Genomic DNA, 24,834 nt, shown 5'->3' with positions numbered 1-24,834 from the left:
GAAATCCACCATGAGACGTACACATAACCAGACGCACTAAAAAAACTTCTCCAAGTTTTTCCAGACTCCAATATAAAACGAGCAACGACGTCCGTAAGGCTAAAAAAGAATCGCAAGCACTCTTTTTACCAGAATCTGACAGAGATGTATGTTCAATACCTAGAACGTTGTAAAATAAAATTTCGGTAATTTCTCGGTGGTGAGTTTTATACATATAAGACATTTAATCAAAATTTTACACTGAAATATTTTTCTTTATAGCCAACCTTTATTCTTATTTGTCGGGTTTTTTCTCGTTTTATTTCGTAGGGCCTTGCGTCCTCTCCCCTCCTGTATAATAAATTTGATGGTGAACTCCATCCTTTTCCGCATGTTTAACGGTCAACATGGTCTTAGCCTGACCGCGGGGAGTTAAAAAAATTATAGCTGTCGAAGTTTGACCTGATGAGAAAACGACCATCTCACGCCTCGCGCTGATATAATCCAGGCTTTGTTGGCAGGGGTAAAAATATAAGTGCACGGCGCGTACTGTGCTAGTGACGAACGAGAAGGGGGCGTTACCGCGTTGGACTTTGAACTCTGGACAGGGTGTTTGTTGACGTCAGTGTTCCTGCTAAATTTAATATTAATGCCTCTCTCTCTTGGGGTGTGGTTATTAACCTGCAACAGGCAAGCATCCGATAAGGAAGGGGGGGGGGGGGGGAGAGTTGTGGTCACTATGTGCTACGGACACGGCCCGGCGCTATTGGCATAGTCCTGGTTGTTCGAACGGTGGAACACGCTATCCACTTGATAAATCACTATCCAGTGGATAGCGAATGTTTTGCAAGACTTTTTATTTCCCGCTCCTTTTTTTCCGTCTAGCTATGTTAGCCTTTATTTACGAGACAGTTACGAGGGCCACGCGACGAAAGGAAATTCTTTGCCGGATATTACGTACCTCTCGTCCCCAGAGCCTTGTCCCTGTCAGATCCGGCTGAGCCTGGGGCACGAGGAACAAGTGGCTCTAGGGCCAAAATTTAAGAACACCCTAAGAACGTGCCAAGCTGAAATTTGGTTAAGAACAAATTTTATTTTTTCCTATTAGTTGTGAGTGACAAATATATGTACTAAATGAATCAATCTTTATTCAAATCATGACCTGTATCCATAACTCATTGGTGACGCGAACATGTACATATCGGTTAGGAAAGAATTCGAACAGAATGCATTTTACCGCAAAGCCATTTTGTTCTTAAAATTAAAAAAAAAAATAAGAACATTGAAAGAACATTTTAGGCTCAAATCTTCGAAAATTTTAAGAACGGTCAGCCTCGGCCGATAATTGACCATTAGACGTTCTTATTTAAAAGAGTGTATTTGGAGGGACCCACCCAGTGTACAATGACACTCGCTCACTAGACAATTTTCTTGTTCATATTTGTACCTTACTTGTAATAATCAGGGGAAGCCTCGAGCCAAGTGGCCCATACTGCCGGAGCTTATCCCGGTTTCTTTAAGCGGCTAGGAATATTTCTACTCCCCCCTGAATGGGATGCTAGTCCATCGCAGGGTGTAATAATCAGACTTGACTCTAATTCCTCTTGAATTACTACTTATAAAAGTACTTCCCGTCGCAAAGCAAGAGAAGCATATCTTATAGAACGAGGCAAAACGCAACTTTTAAATGGCCTCAGACGCTCTGAACACTACAACAGTGATTTATTATATATTTCGATGGGCGCTAGCTTTTTTAATTAAAGGGTGTGTGTTTTGTATAACTGTTTGTATTTACTTTACCCTTAATTAAAAAAATAAAATTTAAAAAAATTATTTTTTTTTTCACTCTGTTATACTAATTTATACACTTCTTTTTTTCGGCTCGCAATCTCGGACAAAACTGTTGAGACACTTTTCTAATTTCCACTTATTAAGCTAAGTTGACTGACTCAAGGCAAATTGTGCTTTTCTTTAAAAATAATTATTTTTGTTTGTTTTATTTTTATTTATTTTATTTCATTTTGTTTTATTTTCAACTTTTTGAGGTACGCACGTGCGTATGTGCGTATGTGTGGCTACGCTCCTGTTATTTCCTTTAAAAGAAGAAAACGAGTTCAGCAGATCAGTTATAACTTGGATCGCATCTGACTTTCTTTCTCTCTGTTTCGAAGATGGCGTCGTAAGATTTTCCCGCTGGGCGACTTTGGAATCTGGTCAATAAACTCCACACCACCCCTGAGCCTTTTGTAAGGAGCAACTCGTCCAGCCACGAATTTAATGATCTCGTCGGGTGTAACCTCCCCACGACGCACCACGAAAGCTTTCGGCAGCTCTCCGGCTTTAAGATCGGGGACGCCGATCACCGCCACGTCATCGATGTTCGGGTGGGTAATCAATAACGCTTCGAGCTCGGCTGGCGGAACCTGAAAAGTTCAAAGAAACGATGAAGAGTCGGCTATTGTCGGAGATGTTAGGAGATAATAAAATTAAGAAGACTTATGGCGGTTTGGCATTTAGTGTATGCGCCCCAAAGTTGTGGAACAATCTCTTCCACTTTCATTTCAAAAGTCAAACTCAACAGAGAGCTTTAAAAGGGGCCTAATAACAACCTTTTTTAAAACATTTTGAAAATGGCTATTCATTGTTTTTGTAAATATTGTTAATGTTTTTGATTACCGTTTTTATTGTTTTTACACTATGTTGTAAATAGTTTTAAATATTTTGTACATAGTTTCTATAGTATCTCATTATTTTAATTTTTTTATGAAGGGAAACGTTAAGGCGTCAAATTTGTGTTTCCCTTTTCAAGATGTATTTTTAGTATTGTTTTATTTCATCTTGAATAAAATCATATGTTTTTTGTTTATGTTAATGTTTACAGCCAACTCTCTCTTAAGGACCGGCAAAACGGGAAAACACGTTTCCAGAAACATGTTTGACTTTCCATAATTGTTTCCTCGTTTTGCCATGGTTCCATGACGCACGGATACTCGGAATTCTTCTGCGGTGTAGCAGAAGCAAATTATGCTTCTTGAAGACAAAAATATTATTGACGCTGGAAACAATAATTCTTCCCGTGTGGCAAAACTGGGAAACATTGGGAACACATGCACGTGCTACGAATGTTTCTGGAAACATGTTTCCTTGTTTTGCCAGGACTTAAAACGGACACTGTCGGGACCGGCTACAACTGTCCGTCTAAAGAGGGGTGTGTCTTATAGGGATTAAGTTACAATAAAATGACAGAAATAACGGTGGGGACCAACACCAGGTGAAGTTCTTACAGAGATGCCAGAGAGTTCAGGGCCATAACTAGGATTTTTTGTCTGCGAGGGCAAATTCCGCACACCTTTAGTTTCAACCTTGTTCCCAGGGTCTCTCTGGTCTCTCGTTCTGGGGGGCATTGAGAGAAAGACCCTGGGAACGAGTTTGCTTTTGTTTTCTTAGTTGTTTTAATTTAGTTTTTTTTTTCTTTTTTTTTCTTAGTTTCTTTAGTTATCCTGGCGGGGACAACTGCCCCCCCCCCCCCCCCCGCCCCCTGACCCCCACTATGTACAGCCCTGGAGTTCACTGTACAATATCAAATTACAAATGCATTTTACTGTTAGAAGCTAAGTGTCATTTCTACCTGAAATCCTTTGTATTTGATCAACTCTTTTATTCGATCCACAATATAAAGATATCCATCCTCATCATAATGTCCAGCGTCACCCGTGTGTAGCCAGCCTTCCTGGTCAATCGTTTTAGCTGTCGCCTTTGGATTGTTTAGATAACCTGTGTACATGGAACCGGAAAACCGGAAAGGAAAATACTTCCCTTATATGAGATAGTTTTAAAGTTTGCTTTACCCTTGTAGACATTTCTTCTATCAAAATAAATATGTCAAGTCAGTAATGCATCATTAGGATGAGTCATGTTGCTAAGCAATACCACAGGCCAAAATAGCAGGCTCACATAATTAAGGTAATTGTTTGTACAATTATTTTACGACCTCTGACCCCTGTTCGCTAAATGATTGTTAATAATATCAGGAGGACAGGGGGTCTTTACTCCCAACTTCCTGCCCCTTCCTTAGATATTCCTATCTATTTGTGCTATTTCTTCTGCAATATTTGCTCCTGCTTCCTGCCAAAATAGGAAACCCACTTACTGCTTCTCTTAACTCCTGACTTCCATAGATTTCCTACCTACTTTACTCCCACATGGTACCTTTCATGACCGTGGGTCCTCGGATGCAGATCTCTCCGTCTTCATGTGGACCTAATGGTACCAAAGTCTCTTGATGGACAACCTGCCAATCAGACATTTACACTGGATGACAATGTGAAGAGGATTAATGGATAAGTTAGAAGTATCAGATAGTGACAGAAGACAGATAAACTCTTTCATTAGTGAAGAATGAAGCACCTTTTGCATCAATAAAATACCTTGCATTCCAAATTTGGAACAACGACACCACAAGAGCTTGGTTTGTTTCCATCAAGTGGAGTCATACTGCATAACCCGCCCTCTGTCAAACCATATGCTGCATTTTAAAGGAAACAACATTTTTAACAAGTGGAAAACACCATGGTAATGAAACATTCTTAGACGTGGTTATGTTCAATAATCCAGCAGCAGATCTAGGGGGGAGACTGGGAAGGGACACCCACCCTCCTACCCCTCATCCTTAAATGTTTAAGACCAAAAGTGCCATTTGAAGTTTCCCCACCCTCCATTGTTTGGGCAAGAAAATGTCCACCTATACTTTGCCACCCCTGCCCCCTCCTGTGTTTTGAGCATCATTCTCTAGATTTACCACTGCAATCTTTGGGTGGATGAAATTCACAGCATACTGATGCAAGGTGGTGCTATTAACCCTCGGATGCTACCCCCCTTAAGTTTTTCGAAATTTTGTAAGGAGGATTTACTCTACAATGCTGAAACTTTCAATAGCTGTTCATTTATCTCTTAAGGAAATTTTGATATGTCAATCATGTGTCCATGATATTTGACATTGTCATGGCAATGTCATAATAACAAGCAGGTCTTTTAACCTTTTTCTTTATTTTTTTCAGTTTTTTTTAAAGAGAATTGCACGATTTGATTATTTTTGCATTCCATAGGCATTCTGGCTGATTTTGCATCAATTTTCATTATTTTCTGATTTTCTAAGAAAATGTTGAAATTCAAGATGGCAGATCAAAGATGGCAGCTATATATAATGATGTCAGGTGACACAGCCAACAAAAAAAATATGTCATCTTGTAGAATTCGCTACGGGCTTTCTCCTTAGAGCTGGTCATCACGCCTAGTCATGACATAGATCCTTTAAAGACCACTATCTCTGCATTACCTTGCCTGACATATTTGATTTGAGGTAAGCGTTTTTTCAAAGCAGTCATTAGCTCTTCTCCTGCTGGGGCTCCTGCAGAAATCACATCCATCAAGGAGCTTAATTTGTAATCATCAACCATTGGGTGCTGAACCAGGAACAGAATTAGCGGAGGAACAACTGGGGCAACTGTCACCTGAATGAAATTCCAAACAACCTGCATTGTGATATATGTTACAATGGGCACTCATCAATACTAAAATAAACCTTACCGGCACATTAATACTTTTCACAAATGACCTTGAGAAATTATACAGTAAAAAACCACTAGTAAGAACCTAACATTTAAGTACCCGTTAGGCTAAAATTTGAAAATTAGACCGCATTTTTATAAGAACCTATTTAGCCTAAAATTGGAAAACAGGTACTTATTATTTTCTAAAATTGATTAAAAATGTTTACTTTTGGGAAAATAATTTTGGACAAGACGTTACTGTAAATGTATACAATGTAATGTTCTGAATGATTAGAGCTTGCTGACCATGCAAGTTTCATTGCAGAAATACTTTCAAAGATTTAACGGCAGCAGTGGTGGTGGCAGTGGTGATGTGTAAGTGTGGGATGGGGGGCCCACCACCAACCCGGCCCTTCTCTTAACTAACAAGCTCCAAAAACCCCAAACAGAACAAGGTTAATTAAAGAGCTGTGAACAATAAATATTGTACTGTCTGATAGCTATACTTCTTTATAGCTTCATGCTGCAAAAACTGAGCAGAATTATCCATCTGGTAGGGCTGCAGGGAGGGGGGGGGGGGTGTACAACCTTATAGCTGCCATATCATAATATGGGTATGTGCTGCTCGATAGGGTCCCATTTTGAACCTTTCAGGCCTGTGATGGGGTTCAGGCCTGTGATAGACTGCCAAATGAGTTAAAATTACAATCACATTTATATCGTCCTACTTATATAAATCAGGTTGTTTTGAAATGTGCAAAAATAAATACATCATGCTACAGTATTGTAAAGAAAAAAAAAATCCTTAAGATTTTCTTCCAGTCTAATGGGGTACACACTCTTTACTGTGAGATGGGGTCAAACAGATTTGAGCTTTTCTTGGTCTGAGATGGGGTAGGGGTTTCTATAGGCCCCTAGGTCAGTGGAGAACCCCTACCCAAACTTTCCCAAGTGCAGAACACCCCCAGGATAGGCTAGGCCTTATAGGCTGTTAAGGAGTTTTTCAAACTTCCACTGATCAATATCAGCTTAATTTTGTATACTATGAAACAATGGGTTGTCACAAAGTGAGAGGCAGCAAGGCATGCAATCCATTCTGGTTAGCCTATAAAATAGCACTTTGGTTTAGCCTAAATGGCACTTCGGTTAGCCTAAATAGCACTCCAGTTAGCTTACAGTTAGCTTACTAGGTAGCTTGCGGTTAGCTTTTTTATTTGGAGTACTGGATTTCTGCCTCACATGCCTCGCTGCCTTGCCTCGAAATATGCCTCATTGCCTTGCCTTGCATGCCTTGCTGCCTGGCACATTTGTAAGACTTGAAACAATCCCCCTTCTCCCTGTGTTAAGGCTTTATTATTAATCTCTAGGATAACACAACAGACTTTAAATATAACAGGAATGTAGATAAGAAAACACTAAGCCCCCAGTCAGCTGTTAACTAAGTCCCAGTGTTTTTTTGAGTGAAATTTCAGCTACATTAAATTTCTCTGTCAGCTGGTGAAATTAGCCGGCAGCTGGCACTTAGCGACATCCTTGATATATTTCTCGTTTCCGGTTTGGCCTGCTGGGAGTCTTAAATAATTATCTCGAGATCTCTTTACCACCTTACTAATAATTTGTAGATAACTGAGCATATTTGGTTTATTAAATACTTTAATTACCTGGTAATCTTCCAATGCTTGTAGAAATATCTTTGGCTCAAATTGCGGCAAAATGACAAGTTCTGCACCCCTAGACAAAGCCATCCCCATCATAACTATTTGCCCATAGCCATGGAATAGTGGTAAAACCGTTAAGACAACGGACTGCAAACTCAAATTCAAGAAATTGTCATGTCCGATCATACATGCCAGTGCAATTAGGTAATGGTGCGTGAGCATACAACCCTTAGGTAAGCCTGTTGTACCACTGGAAAAAAGCAAGACAGCAACATCTTTCTTAGGACTGATCTTCACATCATTTGGAAATCTTGAACCATCATCTTGAACCAACTCACCAACTGACAAAAAACCTTTCACTTTTCCAACAGTGAATGTAGCAACAATACCGACTTGTAACGCTGCCCTTTGTGCAATAGCAAGACGTTCCTTATCTGTGATCAAGTACTTAGCCCCAGCATCCCGTAGCTGATATGCAAGCTCTTCTACTCCATACTGAGGGTTGATTGTCGTGATGATAACTCCAAGAAACAAGGCTCCGTAGTATACAACAGGGTATTGGATACCATTAGGAAGATAGATAGCTAGAACATCACCTTTCCTTAATCCTAATGTTTGACCAAGGCAGAAGCAAAGTTTCTGGTCAGTATTTTGAGCTGTTTAAAGGAGTAAAAACTTCCAGTTGATGGGTCGCTCTGAAAAACACAAAATGAAATGTTTTTGTAGTGTATCAGACTGATCACAAAAGGTTATATCTTAGCCTGCTGGAGGTTTTCTTGTTTGAGACTTAATCCCTACACCGAGAAGCAAGATTGGCAAGATTTCCGCATAGCCCCAGACATTAATTATGCATACAATTTTCTGACTGACTCGTTCTTTTCATGATTAATGAAATAGTTGCATACATAATTTATGTATGGCGCTGTCCCGGGGGCGCTGTGCAGAAATCTTTCCGTTTCTTTTTTTAAACATCAACACAAAACACAAAATAATTAAGGGGGCAATGTCGTGTCCCACACTGGAAAGTTCGTATTTGATATGCCGAAGTTTTACGCCAAATCCCTATGAAATACGCCAGAAGTTGGCGTAAATTATCGAGCTCCACGCCGAAGATCTTCGGCGTAACATTACATGCATGTTTTCCAGACTGGGTCGTGTCCTGTTATCCAAATTTTGTAGCTTACCACTGCCTTGCTGTCTCCGTATTTATCAAAGTTCTGAAACACATACTGTGGCCACGAAATGTTGTCTGGTATAGGAACATAGTACTTGCTTTTGAAAGCCATCACTTAACCGCACCACAATTTAGCAAGAAAAAATCCAAGCCACAAGAAGATGCTGAAAGATGGCCGACTTCCTCGTTGCTTCCAGTCTCTTTCCCGTTCATTGCTATGGCTCTCTGTCATGCAATCTTCGAGATAGCGTGACTAGCCCAAAGGGCGTTGGCGTTGGAGGGCAAAGCTAAGATGCAAAAAGAGCTCTCGTGGCACAGCGAAAAGGGTTAGGCCTTAGGGTACATGTAGTTTTTTTTCGCGGTATAGACTAAATAACGACAACTTCTGGTTACTTACTGACCTGGCTTGACGCTTTGCTGTAAAAATTTTGAAACACAGAGTAGTTTTCAAGCAGTTGGATGTCGAAAGTACCCTGGACAAAAGACACAAATGGAGTTTTCCTGTAAAAACGAAAAACCCTCTGGCACCCAGGGTACCCTATGTCGAAGTAACCCGGCTTTGCGTTTCTACGGTTTGTGATTGGTTTAAAAAATCTCGCGCGCCAAGGCTTTTGACGGCTACATAAATTCCGGGTGTATAGCTTGTAGTACAGACCAGGGTAGAGGTGCAAACTCCAACTCCATGCCCTCGTGCATGACTCATGTAGCTTCACTGCAATCGATAATAGATGTTGTTATTATGCCAATTTTTTCAATAATTTTCTTTTCATTGTTTGTTTTTGCGACAATTCCACCAACATATATACCAACAAGAACTGACAAAGTGATCGGAACTTCGATTATAGATCCGAACTTCCTGACATGAAGAGTCCGGAATCCAGGCTAAGGCCAAGTAAACAACAATTGTTTCTCGTCCCGCCCGCTTCATTTTTGGGGAGCCGCTTCTCTTTTTATAATATTTGTTATTGGGAAAGTTGTAACGAACAAAAAACAACAGGCGTTACTCCTTAATTAAGTACAAAGAAATTTTTTTAAGACATGGCTTTTGTCTGCGTTTTTATACGAAATCAGGCCAAAAGTTTTAAAGCCTCGGCATCCTAGGTCCGTACTGAATCGGTCAGGATTTATTTTGCAAGTTCGCTTCTAGAGAATTTGACAGTGGAGGAAATAACAAATAACAAAAAAGCGCCCGCCAGCTCTCTTTCTTAATAGTAGACTACGAGCAGTCCCTATTTTTTCGCAGAGTCCGTCGAGCTTGAAGCGAAATTTTTTTTCGAAGAGTCCGTCGAGATTTTTATCGCTTCAAGCTCGACGGACTCTTCGAAAAGAAATTTCGCTTCAAGCTCGACGGACTCTGCGAAAAAATAGGGACTGCTCGTAGTCTATCTTAATAGAAATCCGGACGAGACACATTTTTTTTTTCTTTTACTTGCATGGCCTAAAATACTCAGCTAATCTAGGGCTTTCCACAAGTTTCTCGGCAACTTTTTGGCAACTTTTCATGTTTCGAGCAACTTTTTTCCCTTCGAGCAACTTTTTCTCTCTCGAGCAACTTTTTGCATTTTAAGCAATTTCCAGACCGAAGATCTCCGAAGATAATCCGAGTGTTGTTCAAAGGCAATATCAATACGAACGTTTCCGAAGATTTACGAAGTTTGCCGAAGATTTTCGAGGAACATCTGAAGATGTTCCACCTTTCGGCTCATTCTGCATATTAAAACATTACAAAACTCGTCACAAACATGACTTCATCGATATCATCACGATTTTTCTCAGTTAAAGAATTCCTTGTTATTTAACAAATTTTCCCCCCTAATATGTTGTTTAGATACTTCTTTTGCTGTAAAAGTGCATAAAACTATAAAACTGCTTAGAAATCTTACTCTCAAAGGGAAATTAGCATATATTTAGAGAAATTCTCTTGATAAGAAGCAGCGTTTTGGATTTTTTGGAGCAACTTTCGAGCAACTTTTATTATCAGAAGCAACTTTTTTGTATTTTTGGAGCAACTTTTGAGCAACTTTTTGAGAAATTACGGGCAACTTTTTTGGAAATCTCGAGCAACTTGTGGAAAGCCCTATTAAAAGCTAATCCCATCCTCGGAGACCCAGGGTAGTAGGTGGGGGCGGGGAAAAAATCGGCGAAGAAAAATTTTCTTCGCCGATTTTTTTTTGCCCGTATAGACTTTCCCCCGCCCCTGGGTCTCCGAGGATGAGCTAATCCACGATCCGCTGTCTTTTCGAAATCCGCGAATCCGCTCAATATATATATTTCTTTAGGGTTGTACCCCCCGGGAGTTCAACGTCGTCCAGTCCTACTCCTGCAAGTTTACCACCCTGCCTACCCCGCTGAGTCTCCATTAGGGATCATGGCGAGCACATTCGTTTCCACTCGCTCTTTGATTTCTGCGAAACGATTGCTGAACCACAATGGGATAAGAAGGCTTCTTTTACCGCGGAGCTTCATCGCACTGGAGAAACGATCTTGCTCGCAGTTTCTACGACAAGCGCCTCTTTTGCCGCTTTCTCGGTTGAGTGGCCGAGCTCAACAAACAACACTTTGCAAGTTCTACTCGAATGCAGGCATTGTGAAGAGCGAGTACACGATTGAAATACCAGAGATTTCTCTCACTGATTTTGTGCTGAGCAAGTTTAGTGAATATGGGGATGATATAGCAATGGTGAGTCAAATATTAATCTTATATCGGGTGGCTACCAGCACAAATAAATAAGTGAGATAAGCTGATAAGATAACAAGTTGATTGTTGTTATTGGGCGCGCTGGAATACACGACTTTCATAATGGCCGACGGCGCGCGGGACTGGTAATTACTTTATCATGAAAGCGAGGTCACAGAGGCCACGCTCGGTGTTCGTTCGCATGAATAGAGGTAAACAAAGAATGTCAAATTGTTAATCTCTAGCTTATCTCTCTGTTGTGACTCGATTCGGCTGAATTATTTTCAAGAATTGCAAATGCCAACTCATTGTTGTGTGCCAGAGTGCATAAAGAAAGGATACCGTGCAGCCGATGGGACAAAAGTGTCTTACTTTAAGTTTCCGATTGAGAACCCTTTGAAGAAGAAATGGCTACATGCAATAAGAAGAGAAGAAGGAAAATTCTTCACTGTAACTGAAAACACAAAGGTATGCTCTCGACATTTCAGGGAAGGCGACATAAAAAAAACTCTTGCTGGCAAAAATGAGTTAAGAGGCGGAGTTGTCCCGTCTGTGTTCCCGTGGGTTCGAACATCGCCACGCAAAAGGAAGGAGCCGGCGGAAAGAAACTTCGAACTAATAGCTTCGAAAAGTGCATCACGGAAATTATCTGTTGACATGGAGGCATTCGGTAATGAAATGGTCCCAGATGCTTCAGATTCTTGCTCGAATTTCGTAAACGTCGAAACGCAAACTGATTTCACCGACCGAGAAAGCTACTTGACTGAAATTATTGACAACAACAACAAAAAGATTCATGAACTCGAACAAGAAATTGAAGAACTAGAGCGTCGGCTGCAAGATACCCAGCGGCAGAATGATACTCTCAATAAGAGATTGTTCAACTTTGAAAACTGTAGATCGAAAGATTCTAATGCTGCTTTCTATTCTGGCTTTCAAAGCTGGGACACTTTCATGGCTGTCTTTGAGTATCTTGATCCTGGGGAAAGGGGTGAGAACATTTCATACTGGCGGTCTACAACTGGCAACACCTCTGATTACAGTGAGGTTCAAACAGATGAGTCGCTGACGAAAAAAGGGAGAGCTAGATCTTTAAAGCCCATTGATGAATTTTTTATGGTAATGTGTAGACTTAGGCAAGGATTTCCAGAAGATCATCTGGCTCACTTATTCAATGTATCAACATCCACAGTTAGCAGAATATTTATTACTTGGGTCAATTTTATGTACTTTAAGTTTGGACAAATAAACATTTGGCCCAGCAGAAAATTAGTTGATGCTACAATGCCTGAATCTTTTAAAATTAAGTACAAGTCAACTAGAGTCATAATTGACTGTACCGAGGTAAAATGCCAAATGCCAAGCAGCTTGCAGTTGAATGGGGAACTTTTCAGTTCATATAAGAATCACACTACATTAAAGGGTTTAGTTGGAATTTCTCCTGGGGGAGCAGTGACATTTATTAGCCAACTATACACAGGTTCTATATCTGATCGAGAAATTGTCAGGAGGAGTGGATTTTTAGAGCTGCCCTTTGATGACAAAGATTCCATTATGGCAGATAAGGGATTCACAATTCAGGATTTGTTGCCTTTGGGGGTCACTTTAAATTTACCACCTTTCCTTGGAGCATCTTCACAGATGGCAGCAGAAGATGTGGTAAAAACACAGGAAATTGCCAGTTTAAGGATCCACATCGAGCGTGCTATTAATAAGATCAAGAATTTTCACATATGGGACCGAGTTGTCCCACTACACCAAATGGGGATGGTAAACCAAATGTGGGCAGTATGTGTGCATTTTGTTGTAATGCACAGCCCAACATAATTTCCATGTGAATATCTTATTAATTTAAAAAATCTTGGTGCCATTAGTTAAATTTTAAGAATTGTTAATTTGGGGCAGTGCTAGTTAAAAATCATGTCACTTTCAAAAATTAAGATACTTGAAATCAACACACATTGTTCATGTTTAAGGGTTCTTGTTGTGCGGGGGTGGGTATCCCCTACAATCATGATTGAGATGATTGTAGAGCAGGTAAAAAGATAAAGACTAGTTTTTTCCCACTGTTCTGACTATTTAATGTTATGTTTACATTTGAATGAGGAACACCTTTCTTATCTCATTTACATTTTTTACTTTGACCATTGACAGTATTGTCTACAAATAACCCCTTAATCCTCAAACAGTTAAGAGGATTTACTTTCTTGCAAAATTCAATTTTGTAGGCAACAGAGAGAGACAAAAAAACCTTACTTTTGCTGGCTTACTGTGGATTTTAGAGTTAAACAAATGTAGCTGTGCACAATACTTCACAATCATTGTTGCTGCTTACTTGACAACTCCCCTGGAAAAACTGTGCAGATGCAAATTGAATAAAATGATCAAAGTAGTAAGAATATAATTTCTGTTGTAGCTGAGCCCAAAAAACAGGGTCAAAAGGTATACATTGAACATAAATGCCTTTACTGGTATAAACAATAAAGTCGCACCACTGTGCTCCCGTAACTGCCATCTGCCCCTGCACTTGGGCATAGTAGGGGTGGTCTTCCTTTAATTTACACTCAGCCACACCTGTCTGTTCCATAAAAAACTTTTCATCTGTACTTGCATCGAGGGGCGTGACCTGAAATTTTGTGTAAGGGCATTTTACCTCAGCTATGCCAAAGTAATCAGTGCAGCCAAAATCAATTATTTTTGCATCAGGGGTAGCACCTAAAATTGGACAGCCCTTTGATACTACAAGCCCACAGGGTAGCACCTTGACAGGCGTTCTCCTGTTAAACATAAACTTTTCATACTCCATTAAAGCAACTGGTTCAAACTTTTTGCCGTGCTCCAGATATTTTGAAGAAACTGGTGTGGGATTAATCAATTGTTCTGCAAAATTACCATGGTTTCTTTGTCGTTTAGAAATCAGATGGAATTGAGATGCAGTAAATCTGAATTTTCGCTCTTCCTTCCATTTTTCGCAGTCAGCTTGTTTCCTTGTTTGAGTTTCCAGTTCATTAATTTCATCTTCCTCTAAATTTAAAGATTGTAAAAGTTGCTTGTCATTCTCGCATAGATTGTCAGGAACCACCATTCTGTCTATATCCCTCAGAGGGAACCTTGGATAATTAAGGACCTGATTTCTATTTACTTGGTCAAGTCTTGGAATGCATTCAATAGATGCAGTGGCCTCAAAGTGTGATTCTGTTAGGGCAACTTGGTATGACAAGAAACTACCAACTTGACATTTGCCAAATTTTGTTTCTTTGTGTACAGTACTCGTCTGATCAGTCTGTTCACTAGCCATTTGAGAGAGACCCATATTAGGATCAATTTGTTTCAGTTGCACCTTAAGTTTCTGCTCTGAAGTCAGATTGTGTGTGGTTTTCATTCTGGCATCATATACAAGGGGTTTAATACCAGACCTTGAGTTGCAATTGGTTTCAATATCCTTCGTTTTTCGAACTTCAACCTCCATCACTGGCTGGGGTGCTATGTTCTTTCCCCCACCCTTCTTGTGCCATTGTTGGAGCTGGGAGGTACAAGCCAGGGAAGATTGCTGATCCTGTTCCTCACTTAAATCCTTCGTTGAATTGCATGAGAATAAGGTAAACTTACACATCTTAAACATAAGTGCTAGTACATGATTACAAAACCCCACTTTTCCTGCAACACAGGAACAGGAAGCACTAACCACGTCTCCCGACAAGACACACAGTGCTACTTTAAGGTTGTGCGGTGCATCGTTTTTTCTGAAGCTATGACAGCACTTCCCTTTAAAGAAAAAGTATTTTGAATTACTGGCACATTCAATATCCTCCAAGTATTCGTCATCTAAAAAACGCCTTGCCTTTACTAATCCCGTCGGAACTGTGTGATGGTCTACATTCCCAATAGCTTTTCCGGTCTTCAACACGTGGTGATTCATTTGGAGTCGAGTGAACATTGGCATCTTCTCTAGTGAAGATCCCCATCCAGAGCTAGGAAACTCTACTGCCTCTGTGCTTTCTTTGTCAAGCTCCGAACGTGTGCCTTGCTTTTGCTTTCTGCGGCTGTATATTTTATGCGGATCTGGATCCACGACCTCTTTATCTTTACCCGTTCGTATGTATTCGTGGACTCGTTTCACCAGCTCCGCTTTCGTCTTCAGTCCTTTGCCCGTGTCTCCGCGACATTTCAGCCAGAATTTAAGTTCTGAGTTTTTCAACTCCTCGGGTTTTCTCCCAAGAAGAGAAGCTCCTGGTATATCGTCTTCCGTAAGAGAGATCACATCTGAATCGCTTGTACTCGCCATTGTTTACAGAGAAGTTAGAGAAGCGATCGACGCTTCTGGCCTTGGTGACCTCGTTTTCATGCGACTCGTCCCAGGTCTCACACGGGGGCGGCCATTATGAAAGTCGTGTATGAACTAGTGTAAATAAAAGATAATGAATGGCTTAATTTTGTGTTCTTTAAAGTAATAGAACAGCTTGAGTAGCATTTTATTGCATAGTAGTTTGGTGAAGTGGGTAGGAAAAAGCATTTATGCTGCTTAAAAAGGCTTATGAATACCAAGTTCTTTGTGGTCTCTGTGGGATGTTTGTCTTTTTTTCCCTGCACGTTGAAAACAATAAATTTCATTCGATTCGTAGCTGAATAAACAAACAGAGCAATGACTCGCTTGGGAATAAATTATATAGTTTTCCGCTTTTATGAAAATGTAAATAGCTTAATCTATGTTTAAGGCTTGGCTATTTTTAGATCAGCAGGGCACTGATTTGAAATCCAAATGAACAGACATTGAATGGGTAATAGCTTCACTTTAGGTTTGCTATATTATCTTTTCTTGGACATCCATGGATGATTTATACATACATAAATAGCTTTAATAATTCTTTTAACACAGTAACTAAGAAAATTCTCGGACACTCATTGGTCAAAAGTTGTGGTCCATGAAAATAACATAACCTGTAACACAACATAAAACCTGAGAAATTATCGTGGCTTTTCCCCCCCAAAAAAATAGAATCTGGCGAGTTGAATTGTGTGTGGTTCCACTAAGGCCATCCCCTTTTTTTCTCTGTTTAGCGTCGTCCGACCGACCCAGATTTTCGCGTTTTCAAAAAAAAAAAAAAAAAATTTATACAGAAGGTATAGAAGGCAATGACACATTATTTTAAATAATGTTTCATCCTTTTTACGCTGTTCTTGTTTGAGTTTAACCACGACGTCGATTTTCCCTTCCTCCATTGCCGCCATGTTGACTTTGTAACCATGTCTTCTTGTTTCCAGGCTCCACGGACATTATGCTGAGGTACCGGGCCTCCTAGTTCCAGACTCCTTATCCACTTTTTTTTTTTAATTCCGACCGACCGACCCAAAATCAGAAAACACATACGACGATAAACGAAAAAAAAAAAAGGGGATGGCCTAAGTTTTAAACATTAGCTAACATTTCATGGGGCCATTTCTATGCATATGGTCTTATTAAAAGTGTAGACCATGGAAAAATGTGGTCAATTTGTTTTGTGGAAGTTGTTTTGGCTTGTCACGAAATCTTTTCTTATGGAAAGATTGTGTGACACTGACACTTGGATGGACTGCCTGCCATTTTTTATATATATATATATATATATTTTTTTTTTTGCATTTTTAAAAAAATTGAGAGTTGCATCTTGTAAACTCAATTTTAAAAAATTTTCTACTGTATTTTTCAATCTTCTGTTAGGTTGATGGTGCCTCAACTAAATCTTATACCTACAATGAGCTGAGTACATCAATAAGAAAGCTTTCATCAGCATTAACAAAGAGGGGTTTCAAGAAAGGTGACGTGTTTGCTCTCTACCTGCCAAATGTTCCTGAATATCCTATTTTATTCTTTGGCGTCATTGCCCTTGGAGGTATTGCAACAACTTTAAACCCAGCTTTCACAGAAAAGGAGATTGCCTATCAGCTGAAGGACTCAGGTGCTAAGTATATAATGACAGTGCCAGCCATTGCCGACAAGGCCAAACAGGCAGCAGCAGAAGTTGGAATTAAGCAGGTCTTCGTAATTGGTGAAGCTGAAGGTTGCGAGCCACTAACATCACTCCTGGAAGATGATGGTAAGGCCTTTCCAGAGAATGTGTCAATCAATCCCAAAGAGGATGTGTGTGCCATGCCCTACTCTAGTGGTACAACTGGATTCCCTAAAGGTGTCATGCTGACACATCATAACATAGTGTCACAGCTGTGTATGATCACGCATGACCGTTTCAGGTCTCATCCATTGCGAGGAACTACTCTTGGACTTCTGCCGTTTTTTCACATTTTTGGTATGGTGGTTGGGATGGCGCAGTATCTCCAACGTGGAGGGAAAGTTGTCTGCATGCAGCAGTTTGATGGTGAACACATGCTGAAGCTCATTCAGGACTTCAAGGTTTGTTTAAACTGTACATCATCGTCATCATCATTAACAATATCGTTATCATTGTCATTGTTATTAACATCATCACAATTGTCATCATCATCATCATCATTAATGTCGTCATCATCAGCAGCAGTATTCATGTCATCATTACATCATTATCATCACTGTTGATGTCATCATTGTCGTCATCATCATCATCAACAACCCATACATGTGCCAATAGGAAGAACACATGATTAAGTTAGGTTTTAATTTTTTCAAACCTTAATAAACAGCTCCTTGATCAGACCATTGGCCACCTCTCTGCAATGGTCAGTAACGTTCTCCCTGACCCCAGCTAGCTGCCCACACTCACTGATCCATACATGTATACGCATTACACCTACCGGAACATACAATATGCAGACCATAGCCAACAACCGTCGCTTGCATCTAAGCGTAAACACTCGCCACCAAAACATGACCTAATTGGGTATCAAATGGGCACGATTCATCATCAAACGTTGAAGTTTAGCAGACTGTAACGGCAACGGCATTTTGCACTCAATATAACTGAGTACAGGCGAAACTTTACACCAGAAGTGATTCAAGTTAACCTGCATGCAAATTGCATATTGAAACAGATCAGGATAAATCTGTTGGAAGAAGTCTTTGTATCCAATCTTTCCGCCATTTCAAAACTGGAATTCATGTGTTGAACTTTTGTCACGAAAATTGCGGTTACGGTCTGCCAAACTTCAACGTTTGATGACGAATCATGCCACGTTTGATACCCATGTTTCGGCAGCGAGTGTTCACCCTTAGATGCATTAACGATGGTAATTCTGGACTAGGCTGGCCACTGTAGAGAGATTCAGCATTACTGCATCCTGCGATGGACAGACCACCATTAAAATATTTTGTTCATTAATCATGTCCTTGCAGATACACTGTTTGTATCTTGTGCCGCCAATCATCACATTTTTAGCCAAGCATCCACCTGTGAAGAATTACGACCTTACAAGCATTGATACTATTATCAGTGGTGCGGCACCTCTTGGTGAAGAACTCACCCATGCCGTAAGGGAAAATCTTCCCTTTGTTGTAGCTCTTGGACAAGGTAAAAGAAGTTTGGAACCATAAATTTTACTAATTAAGGTAGTTAGGTAGCATGCATGTTCAGTCAGTTCAGTAAAGGAAGGTGAAGTAATGTGTTGAGCCATGGCCCATACCACCAGAGCTTATCCCAGTTTCCGTAACTGCAACTACCGTTAGGTCTCTTTTTTTCTGCTCCCACCTGGATCTAGGATGCTAGTCTGTTGCAAGATTACCCCCCAGCCCTAATTATAATTTACCAGTACCCATTTATACGTCTGTCAGAGTGGAGAGAGGCCCTGTGAGAGTATTAAAAGTGTCTTGCCCAAAAACACAACACAATGACCCCAGCCAGGACCCCTCAACCTGGAGTCCACCCCAGGGGGGTACTTGCAGTATTCATGACGGGGGGGGGGGGGGGGTCCGACGGAGCTTCATATTGCAAACCCAAAAAATACATGAGCCTGAAATTTTACACCCAAAAAAATACCTGGCAACAAAATTTTCTACCCCAAAAAATACAAAACCTAGCACCTCGATACTGATTTATTCAATCAAACAGCGCCGCACGCCGCAACCCCATCAGAGCCATCTGTCTACATTTCATTGCCGTTTAAAGATCAACGATCAGCTAATCGCGTCCGCAAAGAAATTCATTCTCTGGGATCCAAGATCAACATCGATGTCAAACCCGTCTTTACCAGCAGAAAACTGTCACAGATTTTGTGCGTAAAGGAAAACAAGCCCCCGATCGTGAACACACAATGCGTTGTTTACTTGTTTCAATGTGATTTGTGCGATGCAAATTATGTCGGGTTTACTGCCCGACACCTACATCAACGCATTAGTGAGCACCGTTATTCTGCGATCGGTAGACACCTTGAGGCACAACATGGCAGCAAAGCAGCAAAGATTAATCACCTTTTCAAAGTGTTAAAGAAATGCAGAAGCAAGTTTGACTGCCTCGTATATGAAATGCTGTTCATCAGGGACATTAATCCTTCCCTGAACACCCAGAGTGACTCTATCCGCGCCAAATTATTTACTTGACACTTCCCTATTTTTAATAATAATAATAATAATAATATTTAAAACTTATATTGCGCTTTTTCTATATGCGCTTTTTTTCTTTTTTTTAATTAGAACTTTTAGTTTTTCCATTGTTTTACTTTACGTATTATGCCCATAGGACACACAACTATTTTTATTGTTTCACGTTATATATATTCTTATTTTAACTATCACTTCTTTTGACTTGATAATGGCGTAGAGTAGCGCCGAAACGTCGTCTACTTTTTTAAAGTTTTTAAAGTTTTAAAATGAATTTTAACAATATTTTAGCGTTTAATTTCATTAGAAAATCGTTTTCTAAATCTCTGCTGTTACGAACAGACTTAAAGTTCTAAAAAAATACATGACAGATCTCTTGACCCAAAAAAATACCGAGGGTGTAAATTTTCAACCCAAAAAAATACGTCGGACCTCCCCGTCATGAATACTGCAAGTATCCCCCCTGGGGAGTCCAGTAGATCAGATTAAAAGATGTCTCTGCTCATCAGCTCAGTTCCTCTTACCAATTTAAGATATCTGAGATTAAAACCAGTTGAAAATATTGTTATGCTGTTGTACAAATTAAGTTCTGTGTTTAGTTAATTAATTAATTTAGTTATTTACAGTTGAACCCCTATTAAGCGGCCAGTTACTAAAGACCCGAAAATATTGTCAGTAAAATACTGTTAATATATAACCCCTTTTAAGCGGCCACCCCTATAAAGCGGCCGCGGCCACCTTTCTGCCGTCCCGATGAGCGTTCTTCTATTGTTTTTACCTCTATTTAGCGGCCAATAAGAATGTAATATACGATATTTAAATTAATTTCCAACAATCTCAGACCATGACGGCCGATAAAATCATTCAAACACAGGTTTATTGTCGTCTTCCTGTGATTCTGTTATTCCTTTTCACCTTATTTTGTATTGAAATAATGTTACCTTTTAAAAAGACCTTATGCTAATTTCTGACAAACCCGTGTTAAGCGGCCAACCTCTATTAAGCGGCCAGTTGCCATTTCCCCGAGGGTGGCCGCTTAATAGGGGTTCAACTGTATTTTAAAAGGTGTATTATTTTACTAATTAACAATTTGTTAAAGGGGCTATGTCACACAACTTTAGGCAATTTCAGCAATGACCAACTGTTTGTAGAATTATAAAACTGAAATATCACAATAACGGCTTAAAACTGAAGACTCAAAAGAAACACAGAAATTAAGGCCAAAAAGGTTCATGGATGGGCAAAATTCGAAAAGATTAAAACAGATTGCATTCAGGTAAACTTGAAAAATGTTGACCCAACTTTTATCCAGTTTACGGGTATCTCAATTTGTATGAAAGTGTCATTTACAATGCTGGAAAATCAGCCTTGTTTGTTATATGTCCGTGATTTTGCCAACGAAAGAGGATTGCTCTGCCAATTTAAAGTTTAGAGCTCTTACAGGGTTCAAAATAAAATTTTGTTTTTAGCCTGAATTTGTCGGCTTTTTTTGTCAAGGCTCATATTTTTCCGGCTGTTAAAAGAGCCATGCATTTTCAAGGGACACAAACCATTTGCATACATGACGTACCCATAGGACGTACCCAGAGGTTTGCAATGTATTCTGGGGTGACTTCAAACACAGTCAGCCCTTTAAAAGCTTTCCGAAGTGATGGAATGTTTTACGGCATTTCAAAAGAATGGATTGGAGCAATGTGACTTCTTTTCTTATCTTGACTGTTTGAGAAGTAAATAAGATCTTCCAATATACTTTTCTGGAGGGACAAAATACCTGAGAAGGTGGGGCAGCCCATTATTCATCTTAACACAGAAATGAAGTCGTACATGTAAAACCGTAAAACCAAAAGTTTTAGTCGCCAAAGATGAAATTTTGGTCGCATTAACGCAGTGAGTCACACTCTCTAGCCCTGTAGCTGCTTTATTGTCTGATATGAAATGTTTACTTCAACATTCCAGCAACTTTGATTTTAGTTGGTCGATCAAAGCATAATACCGTATTCTATTTCTTCGGCAGTAGCCGGCAAGTGTCGTCAAAGTGCCGGCTACCGCCGACAGCCGGCTGCTATTTTGAACCCTGTCTTAATTAACCAAAATAAATAGAAATACCTAAAATACCGTGACCTAGCCCCTTTAAATGATCACAGTGTATGTTCTCTGTCTAAGGATATGGTCTAACTGAAACAAGCCCAGCAGCAATGCTTTGTCCTCGGAATAGCTGCAAGCCTGGCGCTGTTGGAGTTTTGTTGCCGAATCTTGAAGGAAAAGTAAGTGTTAGGTACACATCTGCTATTATATCAGTAATAATTACATAATTATGTATGAAACGTTAACAGAGGATAAAAACTTACTAAACTATGACAAGGAGGTCTTCAGCTGACAGCACTAAAAATTTATTATTGTTGTTATTATTATTATTATTTTATTATTTTTTTTTTTCAGGTGATTGATGTACAGACAGGTGAACTTCTTGGCCCAAACCAAAATGGAGAGGTGTGCATAAGGGGACCTACGATTATGAAAGGTTGGAGGATAACTTGTTTTTAACTGCAGCCTTTCCCTCAAATATAGTGCGCACTTTATCCGTGAGGAAAACCCAACATAAAGTCTAAAATTGCAAGCTACTAAAGATTACATTAGGTTAACAAATTAGAGTGTTTTTTATTCTAACCCGAAGTGCCATTTTGGCTAACCAGTATGTTATTATGGCTAACTGCAGAGTGGCTTGCATCAGACTCAGTCGGGGGAACAAGTGCCAGTTGATGGCGACATCACTTCTCCGAGAAGTAACTGAGCCTGCGGTTTTCGTCCCAGAAGTTGCTTAGCAACATGACGTATTTATACATGTGACGGCTTTCGGAGTACTCATGAGCACTGCGCCAGTTTTTGATTGGATGAAATACAGTGGAACCCCAATATAACGATAGCCAAGGGGGCAGTAAAATTATATCGTTATATCGAGGAATTGTTATATCGGGGTTCCGTCCCATACATTTTACTATTGCCGGGACATAACATGTTCATCGTTATTTTGGGAATATGGTTATATCAAAGATCGTTATATCAGAGTTCCACTGTAATTTGGAAATTCTTCGAGTGCTTCGACAAAGATTTGCCAAAACTGACACCTATTCCCCGACTGGACTTGCTGACTTGCACTTTGTCAAGACCCATCTGAGTACAAATTATCTTTCTTTCAAGGTTGATGCCTTGACTTGATCAACTGTAAGCTACTTTGTAATTTTTATTTGCACTTATAGGCTATTTGAATAATGAAAAAGCTACAGTGGAGTCTATCACTCCTGATGGATGGTTCCACAGCGGAGACACCGGTTACTATGACGATGAAGGGCATTTCTACATTGTAGACAGACTTAAAGAGCTCATTAAATATAAAGGATTTCAGGTAAACTGTTGAAGGGGACACAAGGTCCATTTTATTTCAGATGCCAGGATATAGCTGTCCGATTATTTCAAAATACAATCTGCCTTAGTGTATGTAGACCTCAGTACTAGCTATAGATACATGTGTAAACAAAATCCAGATCGTTTATGTTAATTGTCAATATTCCATTTCGGAATGGAATATTGAGCAGTGAAAAAATTGCTTTGCATGTACCTGGTTCCATCCCAACAACAAGTTAGAGAAGATGTACCCTTTAATAATGGGTACAGGTGTAGTCAAGTGTAAATTTGATTTGATGGTTAGGCAGTTTAGCATTTTTCTTTCTTTTTTTTTTTTTTTTGGGAGGGGGGAGTTTATTTTTTTTCTTGGGGGGGGAGGAGTTTATAAATTTTTGCCAGTATTTCTTTGCTTGATTCTGGGGACTGTTTAATAACTTCGTACCTGATCCCTATTCCCTGGCTTCCAAGAGTGCCTTTTCAGGGCCTGATCAATTTGTTCCAGATTATTGATCACAGTTTCACTGTATGCAGGTTCCTCCAGCAGAACTCGAAGCCCTTCTTCACTCTCATCCAAACGTTCTGGATGTCGCAATAGTTGGCATTCCTGATGACGAGGCTGGAGAACTTCCTAAGGCGTTCATTGTCCCAAAAGGAGACATCACTGAGAAAGAGATCATTGATTTTGTCGCTGACAAGGTCTCACCACATAAAAAGCTTAGAGGTGGCGTAGAGTTCATTGAACAGATCCCAAAGACAGCCAGTGGAAAAATATTGAAAAGAGAGCTGCGGAAATAAGAGAATGTGCAATTTATACAAAATAATCTAGTTATACAATACAAATTATTTATGAATTTCATGGTTAAATAATGAGCATTGGTGTGAGCTGTACTGAGCACAAGTAACTGTGGTGGTGATTCATTTTTTTGGTTTATTGCTTTTCACATCTTACAGTATAGTAATTTTAAATTATTTACATGAAATTTAAATCAAAAATAGTAGAAAAAAGAAATTGAACTGCAAAATTTACCAGTTTAATTAAATTTACTCAAATGGGAACAAGAAGTTAAAGCTGGCAGTATAAATCAAATAGGATGAGGATAGTTCAAGTCTGCCAGTACATTCAAATTCATTTGTAAAATTGCCATGACAACGTAGTTAGTGGCAAGATGGCGCTTGGAATAAAAGACGTTTTAAGGCTTAAACTTTGTACATATTCGCTTGAATTTTATCTTAGCCAGCTAGCCTTTAGCCTGCGAGAGCAGACGCATTTCCGGCCGTCGCTTCTCTCCGCCGAAAAATATTTTTCGGCGGAGAGAAGCGATGGCCGGAAATGCGTCTGCTCTCGCAGGCTAGCTAGCCTTGGCCATGTACTAAAACTTTTGATGATATTTTATATTTCAAAACGTCAAAACGACTTCAAGACTTTTAAGTCTTGAAGTCGTTTGTCTTAAAAGACAATTACATAAATGGCATCGAGCGGATTTTTGAGCGTTTTCCTGGCGCCATTTTCAGTTCATTCAAGACGAACTATGGTCATAATGTGAGAAATAATTGACAGTTGATTCATCTTTTTTGTCAACGGCAAAAAGGAATCTCTGAAAGGTTTTATTCAAAGACTGAACAACTTGCAAAATGTATGCTTTCAACTTTTCAAAGCTCAGAGTTTGTGATGCAATGTACCAGTCAAAAACATCTAAGATTGCAAACGTAATTTGTCACCTGATATTAAAATGTAAACAAATGGCATACTCGTGAAATTAGAAAATAATTTCACTTGCATTTTGTCAAAATTCTAATAATTTCCCTCGCCTTTAAAGGCTCAGGAAATTATAAAAATTTTGACAAAACGCGCATGAAATTATTTCCTAATTTCACTCGTCACCATTTGATTA

General features: G+C 39.6%; 3 protein-coding genes and 1 pseudogene across 4 annotated transcripts; 2 read left to right on the top strand and 2 right to left on the bottom strand.

Moving 5' to 3' along the window:
* Positions 1-788: 788 nt before the first annotated feature.
* Positions 789-8,472, bottom strand: LOC144636873 (uncharacterized; annotated as a pseudogene). Its single transcript, XR_013567639.1, has 7 exons — positions 8,371-8,472; positions 7,190-7,935; positions 5,315-5,489; positions 4,407-4,504; positions 4,189-4,270; positions 3,608-3,753; positions 789-2,402 (listed from the first exon to the last, which is right to left on the bottom strand). The product of XR_013567639.1 is annotated as an uncharacterized LOC144636873 (transcript).
* A 1,739-nt stretch (positions 8,473-10,211) lies between these two features.
* Positions 10,212-24,182, top strand: LOC144634187 (putative 4-coumarate--CoA ligase 1). The gene is made up of 7 exons (XM_078493087.1): positions 10,212-11,040; positions 16,736-17,425; positions 18,341-18,515; positions 21,704-21,804; positions 21,980-22,061; positions 22,798-22,943; positions 23,474-24,182. The coding sequence occupies exons 1-7, from the start codon at positions 10,729-10,731 to the stop codon at positions 23,735-23,737; spliced, it is 1,770 nt and encodes a 589-aa protein (XP_078349213.1). The 5' UTR covers positions 10,212-10,728; the 3' UTR covers positions 23,738-24,182.
* On the top strand, positions 11,156-12,864 carry LOC144635381 (uncharacterized). The gene has a single exon (XM_078494489.1). The coding sequence runs from the start codon at positions 11,335-11,337 to the stop codon at positions 12,862-12,864; it is 1,530 nt and encodes a 509-aa protein (XP_078350615.1). The 5' UTR covers positions 11,156-11,334.
* LOC144635380 (uncharacterized) lies at positions 13,322-15,429 on the bottom strand. Its single transcript, XM_078494487.1, has one exon. It carries the CDS (start codon positions 15,320-15,322, stop codon positions 13,322-13,324), a length of 2,001 nt encoding a protein of 666 aa, XP_078350613.1. The 5' UTR covers positions 15,323-15,429.
* Positions 24,183-24,834: the final 652 nt, after the last annotated feature.

Source organism: Oculina patagonica, chromosome 13 (genome assembly GCF_052425735.1).
Source record: "Oculina patagonica isolate OP01 chromosome 13, crgOcupat, whole genome shotgun sequence".
NCBI lineage: Eukaryota > Metazoa > Cnidaria > Anthozoa > Scleractinia > Oculinidae > Oculina > Oculina patagonica.
The sequence above is the reverse complement of the archived record's forward strand: the minus strand, read 5'-3'. Positions and strand labels throughout refer to the sequence as shown.